The following is an 11,681-nucleotide window of genomic DNA, read 5'->3' as shown; positions in this document are numbered from 1 at the left end:
CCAATAAAGTTAAGGGCGCATGACCCTTTTGAACCTTGTACCTTTGACAGGTATTACACATGCACGTACTTACAGTACTGCACGGCGACGAATGAACATGCATGCATGTGTACGTACGTTTTTCCCTCGGCGTCCTCTTTGCTCTCTCACGGCTTTAAAAGCTGTGTTGCGTCAATGCATTGCATGTTGATGTATGTATGCATGCATGAGACTTTACAGCAGCTAGGGCTAGCTACTCGTTGAGGTAGCGTAGCTTAGAACTAGCGCTGGCCGGTGGTGTTGGCTAGGACTAGGACGTTGCTACGACGTGCAACAGTTTCCCGTTAAGCTCCATCAAGTTTCCTCATTGGGCCCATGCCAGGTGCCACCGTGTCCATCTCCATCTTTTAACCTTTCCGTTCCATACATATCTCTCTCTATTTCTCTGGGACAAAGGAACAAAGAGCGAGCGAGAGAGAGAGAGAGAGCAGCTCTCAAGGTCATGGTCTTATGGAGGACAGGAGGAGCATGGTGGTGCTACCTAGCAAGAGCTCCCCACTATAAAGCGCCCCCACACACCATACCACAGCTCAGAGCTTCTTCTCATCATCTGGTAGAAAGAAAGAGTGAGAGTGAGGTTGGCAAGGGTATAGGGTTCTTGGTCGATCAAATACCTTTCCCCTCTTGGATTCTCATCTTCCTGCTTCGTTCTCACCAGATCGATCTCACCACGTGCCTGCGTAGCAAGCCACTCTGTATGCACCATCACCACCAGGACCAGGCCATGGGCGACGCGCTGTGGGACCTGCTCGGGGAGGAGATGGCAGCGGCGGGCGGGGAGCACGGGCTGCCCCCGGGGTTTCGGTTCCACCCCACCGACGAGGAGCTGGTCACCTTCTACCTCGCCGCCAAGGTGTTCAACGGCGCCTGCTGCGGCATCGACATCGCCGAGGTGGACCTCAACCGGTGCGAGCCGTGGGAGCTCCCCGACGCGGCGCGCATGGGGGAGCGCGAGTGGTACTTCTTCAGCCTCCGCGACCGCAAGTACCCCACGGGCCTCCGTACCAACCGCGCCACCGGCGCCGGATACTGGAAGGCCACCGGGAAGGACCGCGAGGTGCTCAACGCCGCCACCGGCGCGCTCCTCGGCATGAAGAAGACGCTCGTCTTCTACAAGGGCCGGGCGCCGCGCGGCGAGAAGACCAAGTGGGTCCTGCACGAGTACCGCCTCGACGGCGACTTCGCCGCCGCTCGCCGCCCCTGCAAGGTATGAACTATAGTACATGTAGGAGTACGTACGCAGAGCTAGCTAGATTTTCTTGAGTTCCTACAACTAAAACTGAAACGGCGCAGAGCTAGCTAGATTATTACTCCATGAATGGGTTACTTAAGGTTTCAGGGCCGATCTTTTCACGCTTTCTGTTCTGTTCTCAATGATTCTTCTTTTGAATGAATGCCCGTGAAAACGCAACACAGTGTGACAGTAGTAGAGATGTGATGCCATTGACAAGAGGGTAGGAGATGCAGATATGTCATATGAGATACTGCTATACTAGTACTGCTGAGTGCTGGCTGCAATGGATGTGGCATGCATGCATATGCACCATAGCCGCAGTACAAGGAAGATGGCTTGGGTGACATTTGCATGCAGATTGATAGATGTGTGCTTTATGTAGGAGTACTCCTTCTGTGTGTGCATTCATCAATGGCACTACAATAGCTGGTGTAAGCATGATGATGCACTGGTACAACAGCTAGCCACAGTGTTTGTGCCCAGGTTCAGCAGCATGCATGGCCAGGAGTAGTTCCATCGTCTATCTCTGCTCGAAATCTATTTGCACTGACACATAGGATCCATGCCAGCCAGCCAGAGCTACTGATGCTTCTGTGTTTTGTTTTTGTGTTGTGTTGTGCCTTGCCATGCATCAGGGGTGCATCATGGATGTACTTGGCATATCTACAAACACTGACATATACCTCCCTTCCAAATCTCTGCCGTACCATACAATGAATAGGATGTCCCCAAGATAAAAACATGAGCATCCAATGTGCTATCTGCAGAAGTTGTTCATCCATCCAGGAGGGCACTCAATTTTTTTCAGAAAAAAATATATACACTGATGTACTACCACACTATGTTCTGCATGCCTAGAGAGTAGAGACCACCACCTTCTCAGATACTATTGAATATTTGATGAATCTTCTGCCCTGGCGATGGATCACAATCGACAGAAAAAAAAAATCTTTTAAAGTATATGTCTACACTCCTACTCTGGCCTGACTGATGATTTGCTGAATCTTTTCATGCACATACATACATGCATGCAGGAGGAATGGGTCATCTGCAGGATACTGCACAAGGCAGGCGACCAGTATAGCAAGCTGATGATGGTGAAGAGCCCCTACTACCTGCCCATGGCGATGGACCCTTCCAGCTTCTGCTTCCAGGAGGACCCAACCGGGCATCCCCTCCCGAACCCTAGCGGCTGCACCCCCTTCCACCACGGCCACCCCCACCATAGCATGCAGCCGCCGCCTCCATTGCCGCCGAGCAACCATGCTGGCAAGGCCGTCTTCACCGGAGCAGCAGCAGCCTGCTGCATGCAACAAGAGCCGGCAGACGGCAGCAACAGCGCCGTGCTGCCCATGCCGCCGTTCCCTCCCTTCACCCCCATCGTCGCCGGCAAGCCGGCGGCCCCGGCGCCGCCGCCCCAGGTTGTCAACGCCGGTCCACAGGAGCCACCGCCACCTACCTGGCTGGAGGCCTACCTGCAGCACACTGGTGGGATCCTTTATGAGATGGGTCCAACTGCAGCGCCCAGGGGCGCGTGATCCGGACCGTCGGTTCCTTAGGGTTACCCCCTACGTACGTACTGAAACACTGATGATCCATCGATTTACCTGGTCTGTAATGTGCGGTGAAGCTTAGTATTTCCAAGTGACATATTTCGACAAGCACTTGTAGTTATTAAAAAAGAGTTATCTTGTATTCGGTGGCATCATTAGTCGTCGTTGTTATGAAATCATGTGTGCTCATAACATGCATGAATGCATGCATTTGGATCATCGATCAGAGCAGTCCTGAGCTTGTACGTGCTACGTACTGTGCTCATGCATCCATCCACATGCAAAGTGGTGCTTGCTAAAATGTACTATCCAAATGTCTGTTTGTTTAGCATGCATGCAATGATATATCTATCGGAACTTGTTTCCTTTCTAGTTTACTGTTTGTTTCGGATTAATGTCAGATGTTCGGACTGCTATAACTGTAATCCATAGAGATAAAACACCGTAGAAGCTCGTAGAGATTAAAGCCAAGCCAACAGAATGACAACAATGAACAACAGACGACATACTACATCATACTGCCAGCGCAACCTCAATTTACCACAAGATAGGAGAGAGAAGGAAAAGGAGACGAAAATGCAAGCCGACTACCTCTTTGATTAAGTAGGCGACGTCACTTGAAACTCTTGAATTTGCTCCAGAGTCTTTTGAAATTTGCTCCAAAGTCTTCTTGTTCCGTTCGTCCGAAATGTTCCGTGGGGAATAAATTACCATCAAAATCCCTTCTGAAACGTTTGCATCTCATCTGATATTTCGTAGCAAGTCCATGCACATATATAGAACAAGAGCCAAAAATGTTTATTTTTCCTTCTTCTATTGAGTGGGGAGAGAAGACATCAGTATAAATTTGTTTTGGACTAGATATATACCTGTGTGTTGCATCGGGATCATAACTGTTTGGACTAAACCTCATAAGAGCAAGGCTAATGATACAGCTAGTTGCTAGTTGCAAGGGTTGTTGTAGCCAATCTCTTAGCCCAACCCGTATAATGGTTAGCTCTTCGTTATTAATGTTTGGCCCACTAATCTCTCTCATAAGCTTTTTTTTGTTCTCGTGTTTCAGCCGGTTGTAAGTTAACAGTCCTCTCTCTCCTTTTCTCCCTCTTCCAACTCAATATTTAGCCTTCTTATTATAGCATGTTATTATAGTTGCTCTTACTCGAACGTAGACACGTGAACTCCGAGGACTTCGTATTAGACACGGCCATGTGGATCTCGTATTGTAAGAGCAAGTATAATATATAACTGGTTGTAAGCCAGCTAACTAAATGCTGACATGGAAGGGAGAGAAGAAGAGGGAGAGTAGCAGCGGGCTACAAACTAACAGACAACTTATATATGGTAACTAAGAAATTATATGAGAAAGACAAGAGAACCTTGTATTAATTGTAAATTAAAGAGCTATAACCATTATACATGGGGTGAGATTAACGGCGAAACGAATAAGCCCTTACATGGGTTCTGACTTTGGCTCTCGAAATGCTTATATCTATAGATAGAAAGAAAGAGGTGAGAGGTCCATGCACGAAGGCTGAGGCGGTGAATTTGGGAAGTTCTGTATGGTACTACAAACTGTAGACTGCACTCGTCGGCTGTTGTCGATCTTTCAATCTCTAGCTATGTGCACTCATGTCATGCATGTGTGCATTGCAGATGCTTCAAAAACATTTATTGACTCCTCTAGCCAGCCCAGCCCAGCCCATGCATGTGTACGTACGTCAAAACCCCCATATAGTCCACTGTGTATTTGGTGCACTTGTTTCTTCAGTCATTCAGCAGCACAGTGGCGGTACACTCATCAGCATATGACATGAACAGTGCATGTACCAAGAGCCACTGTTGGCATAGTGCGGTGAGGATTTGGTCTCGCTGGCGCGAGATCTCAAGGCCAGCAGGGCGCGCGTGGTGTGGTGTTGACACGCAGCAGCAGCAGCGCTACTGGCTGTTGCTCCGGCACTCGCATGCAGATCGATCTGCGTATACATCTGCTACGGTCTGTGGAGTATGGGCATGCAGAAATCCATTATATATTGATTCGTTCTTTCATGCATGCATGCGGCAGCAGGTCGTGGAAAGAGGTATTAGAAAAGAAGGAAAGCCAAGGTTAGAAACGAGCAGCAGCAGAGCAGCAGGAGTGTGGTGATGAGTGAGTGAGTGATGGATGGAATGGAGACGACGACGTGATTTGGGTCAGGTCAGGCCGTCAGGGCGAGCGAGCTACTAGGAGAGACGACGGGACGGGGGAGAGCACGCAGGCGCGCCGCTGCGTGCATGGCCGTGGCCGGGGCCGGCCGGCTAGTCGTTGGACGAGGACGCCACGCCGGGACATCGTCGAGCCAGCGTCCAGGGCATGCAGCAGGCGGCGGCAGGCCATGGAGGAGAGGATGATTTGACGGGTTGCAATAATGCTTGCTGCTTCTATTACCACCCGCACTAGCACTAGGGAGAGGCTGCCGCGCTGCCGGGCATGCAGATGCAGGCCAGCCAGCTGCTGCAACAGCTTTTCGTAGGAGCGGATCCGGCCGGTGGGGATGCTGCGAGGCGCAGGAGACGCATCATGACGTGGTGCGCTGCTCTGCGAGGCGATGGGACGGCCCCGACGTGACCCCTAATCGGGCATCCCGGGATTGAGAGAGAAAAGTACCCAAGTGCTTTCTGAAGCAGCGGCAGCATCTCTTGTTTCTTCTTCTTCTTCTGCGTCCGCCGCGCGCGTTTTGCCAGTTTGCCACCCAAGTGAAGTCTACCAGTTGCTGCGGCTTGTGTTGTGGTGGGTGTCAGCCGCCTGGCCATCAGTATCAGCCTTGTCGCAGTAGCCCAGCCCGGCGAACCCGACCAAGCCTGAAAACCCAAACCCACAAATGGCCCGCGCTTCCTTCGAACTTTGGGCTGGTCTTGGCCTGTGAAAAAGGCCCAGTTGTTTGGAACATGCATGCATGGCGATCGAATTGAATGCGATGGTCGCGTCGCGATCGGCGATCCCTCGCCTTCTTGTCAAATTGCTGTCGGCAGTTCGGCACTGCGGCGGAGGCTTGGATGCCCACGTCAGCTTGTTATACCAACTGTCGGTCCTGTCCATTAACCCCGGCCGGCCACTGACCTGTCGCTCCATCGCCGCCGCCTGCACCTAGCTATGCCTATGCTATGCTATGCTATGGAGTAGTAGTAGTACGTACAGTACAGGGTAAACCAGCGCCGTCCACTGTACAAAAACTCGGTAGCATTGGGACCGTACCGTACCAAGGATTGTTCAGCTGTCGCATGCAATGCAACGTGCATGGCACCGCTCAACATGACTACTGCTTGTTTTCGGGTGGCCTTCTTCCAACTTCCAAGCCATGTCGAACTCAAACAACACCTGTAAAAATAAAATAAAATAAAAAGTCGCAGTGTGTTAAGTTTTAACGTACCTCAGATTCATTGCAAAAGCTAGCTAGCCCACAAGCTAAGCTTCTCTGGTTTGTTACATTCAACAAAGATGCTTCTAGCATTTACAAACGTTCACTAGTTATTTACATCGTCTAGCTAGCTGTAGGGGCCTGGCAGGCAGGTGTACTTACAGAGAAACCACAGGGAAGAAACATCCGCGACTATCAAATCAACAACAAAGTTCCCTCATCTACACGGCCTCAAATTGATAAATGGCATGCATTCCAAGATTAACATGTGCTAATCTTAAAGTGATATGTGTTGCTGCCAATCTGGGCAGCGTCAATCACGCCAACGGAGGCCGACAAGGGCCTTGCCGCCCTTAATCCTCAAATACATACAATATAAAATATAGATTTTTCGTTGGTCAAACCAAATTTATCTATCCAAGTATTTTTTTGTGTGTGTTTTTGAAACATCAAATTCATTGCTAATAATAAAATTGATAAATTTTAGTCCAACAAGAGAGCCTTTAGCTACAAAACTTATCAAAACACATCTACCAAATAAAATGCGAGATGGTTTTATATCAAGTTACTCGATCATTATTATTGATATAGAATTGATAGCTATGATCAGCTCTCATGATATAATCAAAGCTTTTAATTTGAACGATCATGTTAGATGCAAATTATTTTGATATCTATTGCAGTTAATTATTATACAATTATATGGTGTAAATATTTTTTTATTAATTTATTATCTATGCTATACGCAAATTAGTATACACATATTGTAAATATATATACATATACATATATATATACACATATATATATATACACACACATATATATATGTTGGGACCATGCTTCGTCGCCGAAGGTCCTGCAAAAAGAAACAGCTTCGGCTGAAGCTGCTCGTACGTGACGCCGAAGGCATCATTCATGAAGCTTCGGTACCATAACATATCCAAAGATGAAGGGTCGAACCGACTTAAAGATAGAATGATCTTTTAGCCTATAGGAGTCTGAGTCATTGTGGTAAACTTTTATGAGGGGCATGATTGTAATTCCTCACAGGCTGTGTTCTGTGCCTATAAATAGTGAATAGTATTCCTTTACTGTTCACGCATTCCTGTAATTGCTAACGCATCACTCGGGAATTATTATTTGTCAAGACAAAGGTATAAATGTATCTAAACATTGTGTTCAGATATTCAAAATTCATTTAATAAGATATGTGAATGATGTCGTTTATTTTTAATGTATTTAACTTTAATATTTCATGCTTTACTTTACTTTGTATTATTTTTATAAGTTCACTTACGAAGGTGAAAACCTTCGTAGCATTATGCCCGAGACCTTCGTCCGAGGTTCATTAAATCCTTGTGGAAATAATGCTCCGACAGACGAAGGACATTAATATTTAACATTTTATGTTGCCTTGTTCTTAATTCAAAGCATTTGAGAACAAGTCCCCAACATTGGCGCCCACCTCCGGTGAACTCACTTCCACTTTTTTGAGCTGATGGCTTCGTTCAACAATCAAGCTGGAGCTGCTTCGGCTTCGAAGCTGGTACTCCCGATAACAGGCGGTTCATGCTCAGAGCCAGCCAACAAGAAACAGAAGAAGGGGGCGCAGAGAAGGGTACAACATGTCGGGGTGCAGGGACCCTTCATCAAGTCAAGATGGTCTCACATTCCAATTACCTTCTCCCAAGAGGATCTTCAACTCAAGGATTACCCACACAAAGATGCTATGGTTATCTCTTGTGTGATCAAAGGATTTCTGGTCCACAATGTTTTGGTTGATACAGGCAGCGCAGCTGGTATCATATTTGCTAAGGCTTTCAGACAGATGCAAGAGCCCGAAGACAAAATTTATGATGCCACACATCCCCTTTGCGGCTTCGGAGGAAGGCAGGTTGTAGCACTCGGCAAAATCACAATGCCAGTGACCTTCGGATTTATCAACAACACAAGGACTGAACAAGTTGTGTTTGATATTGTTGACATGGAATACCCTTACAATGCAATCATTGGTCGTGGTACTCTCAATGCCTTCGAAGCAATTCTTCATCCAGCTTATCTTTGCATGAAGATACCTTCGGACCAAGGGCTCATTGCTATTCATGGAAGTCAGGAAGCTGCCAGAAGGGCCGAAGGAAATTGGACAGACTCAAAAGCAATCCATAATATAGATGGAGCTGAAGCTTGTGAGCAATACAAGTTCAGAAGGGAAAAAGCTGCTTCGGCTGATCAGCCGAAGCCCATGCTCTTATGTGAGGACATAGCAGAGCAGAAGGTGCTATTGGGATCTCAATTGTCCGAAGAACAGGAGAAAACCTTGATAAGGTTTTTGTTCAACAATAAAGATGTTTTTGCTTGGTCACCTAATGATCTTTGCGGAGTTAACAGGGATGTTATTGAGCACTCGCTCAATGTTGATCCATCCTTCAGATCCAGAAAGCAGAGGCTTCGGAAGATGTCTGATGACAAAGCCGGAGGCGCTCGGAATGAAGTGAAAAGACTCCTCAGTGCCGGAGTTATCAGAGAGGTAAAATACCCAGAATGGTTGGCTAACACTGTTATGGTGAAGAAGGCCAATGGTAAATGGAGAATGTGTATCGATTTTACTGATCTCAATAAGGCCTGTCCGAAGGATGAGTTTCCATTGCCAAGGATAGATTTCTTAGTCGATGCAGCAGCTTCATCAGAGCTTATGAGTCTGCTGGATTGCTATTCAGGCTATCACCAAATCTGGATGAAGAAGGAGGATGAATCGAAAACCAGCTTTATAACCCCTAGTGGAACATATTGTTACCTTCGGATGCCTGAGGGGCTTAAGAATGTTGGAGGAAGCTTCAACAGAATGACAGTGAAGGTTCTCCATTCTCAGATAGGCAGGAATGTGCTAACTTATGTTGATGATATCATTGTAAAAAGCACGAAGCAAGATAATCACATTGCTGATCTGCAGGAGACCTTCGCTAATTTTAGACAGGCTGGTTTAAAGCTGAATCCAGAAAAATGTGTCTTCGGAGTGAAGAAGGGGAAATTTCTTGGTTGCCTAGTTTCAACAAAGGGAATTGAGGCTAATCCAAGCAAAATCGAAGCTATACTTCGAATGGAACCGCCAAGTACAAAGAAGGGGGCTCAAAGATTGACAGGAAGGCTGGCATCTCTCAACAGGTTCATATCTAGATCAGCAGAGAGAAATTTACCATTTTTCGAAGTGCTGAAGTCAGCCGAAGTTTTTCAATGGCGACCAGTCCAGCAGAGAGCCTTCGAAGAACTGAAGCAATATTTGATAGATCTAACAACACTAACTCCACCAACGCCAGGGGCTCCTTTGTTATTATATGTGGCAGCTTCGCACTCAGCGGTAAGTGCAGCACTTGTCCAGGAGAAGCTTGAAGGCCAAGTCAAGAAGCAGGCCCCAATATATTTTGTATCCGAAGTTCTTAGTTTATCAAAGAAAAATTATACAGAATTGGAGAAAGTACTATATGTTGTTTTGATGGCCTCCAGGAAGCTTCGGCATTATTTTCAAGCTTACAACATAATTGTTCCTTCTTCACAACCGTTGAAGGATATTATGAGAAATCGAGAAGCTACTGGAAGGATTGGAAAATGGGCTGCAGAGCTCAATGAATTTTGTATTGATTATGTCCATAGATCTTCGATTCAGTCCCAAGCGTTGGCAGACTTCATTGCTGACTGGATGCTAGAGGCTCAGGAGGAAGAAACGAATAAAGATGCCGAAGCATGGACAATGTTTTGCGATGGGTCTTGGGGAGCCTTCGGAGCAGGAGCAGCTGCTGTGTTGGTTTCACCTTCTAAAGTTAAAACTTGTTATGCGGCAAGACTTGATTTCAGTTGTACAAACAATATTGCTGAATACGAAGCTCTGCTCTTGGGTCTTCGGAAGTTAAAGGCAATGGGAGTCAGAAGGGCTATCCTTAAAACTGATTCCCATGTTATTTCTGGTCATATTGACAAGAGCTATAAAGCAAGAGATCTGAAGCTTGAAAAATATCTAGATAAAGTCCGAAGGATTGAGGCTTCCTTTGAAGGATTCTCCGTTAAAAATATTCCTCGTGGAGAAAATGAATATGCTCATCAATTGGCCAAGTCAGCAGCACAGGGGCTGCCTTTACCTTCGGAAGTATTTTTCGAAACAATAAAAGCACCTTCGGTCGAGCTTCTTGAAAGAGCGGTCCTCAACATATCCCCTGTCTATAGTGAAGATTGGAGAACTGAAATCATCTCTTTCCTTCAGGGTAATTTTCTTTCAGATGACGAAGCTTATAACAGGAGGATAGAAGCAAGAGCTTGACCATATGTCATAATAGAAGGGGAGCTATACAAGCGTGGGGTCTATTCCCCATTGCTCAAGTGTTTATCCAGATCCGAAGGTATAGAATTGATGAAGGAAATACACGCAGGCCTGTGTGGATCTCACATTGGATCTAGGCCTTTGCTCGGGAAAGTTTTTCGTCAAGGATTTTATTGGCCAAAGGCAGCTTCGGATGCAGCGGATTTAGTCCAAAAGTGCGAAGGTTGTCAGAAATGTGCAAGAGATCAAAAACAACCTTCGTCTTTAACTCAATTAATACAACCCACTTGGCCGTTGCAAAGGTGGGGCCTTGATTTACTAGGTCCATTACCACCAGCACAGGGAAACTTAAGATATGTTGTAGTGGCAGTGGAATATTTTTCCAAGTGGATTGAGGCAAAGCCTCTAGCCACAATAACTTCGATTACTATTCAAAAGTTTTTCTGGCAAAATATTGTTTGTCGCTTCAGAGTGCCGAAGGCCATTACTGTGGATAATGGGACATAGTTTGATTCTGAAGCTTTCAGAAAATTTTGTGATCAAATTGACACGAAGATCCATTTTGCATCAGTTCGACATCCGGAGTCAAACGGACTTGTCGAAAGAGCTAACAGGATCATAATGACAGGAATAATGAAGTCAATCTTCAATCAGCCTAGGGGAAAGTGGCCAGACGAGTTAATCAAAGTGGTGTGGAGCCATAACACAACCATGTCAAGATCAACAGGCTTTACGCCATTCAAACTATTGTTTGGGGATGAAGCAATAACCCCGGAAGAGGCCAAAGCAGGATCAATAAGAACGGTAGCTTCGACAGAAGGTGAAGATGAAGCTAATTGCTCTGTGGAAAAAGATGCTATAGAAGGGATCAGACTTCAAGCTGTGGAAAACATCAATAAATATCAAGCCGAAACAATAAAATGGCGTGACAGGAAGGTTAAGCTGAAGAACATTGAACCAGGACATCTGGTGCTTCGAAGAGTAGCCAACCCTGAGACAGTAGGCAAATTACAGCTGAAGTGGGAAGGACCTTTTTTGGTAGTATCTTCGTCAAGACCCAGTTCCTATAGATTGAAGGATATGGACGGCAACGACATTCCTAGATCATGGAATGCGGATGAGCTTCGACGATATTATGTTTAGTTTGA

The 11,681-nt window shown here is 46.3% G+C and overlaps 1 protein-coding gene across 2 annotated transcripts; it reads left to right on the top strand.

Moving 5' to 3' along the window:
* Positions 1-200: 200 nt before the first annotated feature.
* LOC606438 (Protein CUP-SHAPED COTYLEDON 3) lies at positions 201-3,177 on the top strand. Of its 2 annotated transcripts, XM_008665429.3 has the most exons (3): positions 390-616; positions 698-1,246; positions 2,308-3,177. In XM_008665429.3, the coding sequence occupies exons 1-3, from the start codon at positions 482-484 to the stop codon at positions 2,809-2,811; spliced, it is 1,188 nt and encodes a 395-aa protein (XP_008663651.1). In that variant the 5' UTR covers positions 390-481; the 3' UTR covers positions 2,812-3,177. The 2 variants fall into 2 exon arrangements, with proteins under 2 accessions (XP_008663646.1, XP_008663651.1); XM_008665424.4 differs by having other exon boundaries at positions 201-1,246.
* Positions 3,178-11,681: the final 8,504 nt, after the last annotated feature.

The sequence above is a fragment of the Zea mays genome, chromosome 1 (genome assembly GCF_902167145.1).
Source record: "Zea mays cultivar B73 chromosome 1, Zm-B73-REFERENCE-NAM-5.0, whole genome shotgun sequence".
NCBI classification, from domain to species: domain Eukaryota; kingdom Viridiplantae; phylum Streptophyta; class Magnoliopsida; order Poales; family Poaceae; genus Zea; species Zea mays.
The sequence above is the reverse complement of the archived record's forward strand: the minus strand, read 5'-3'. Positions and strand labels throughout refer to the sequence as shown.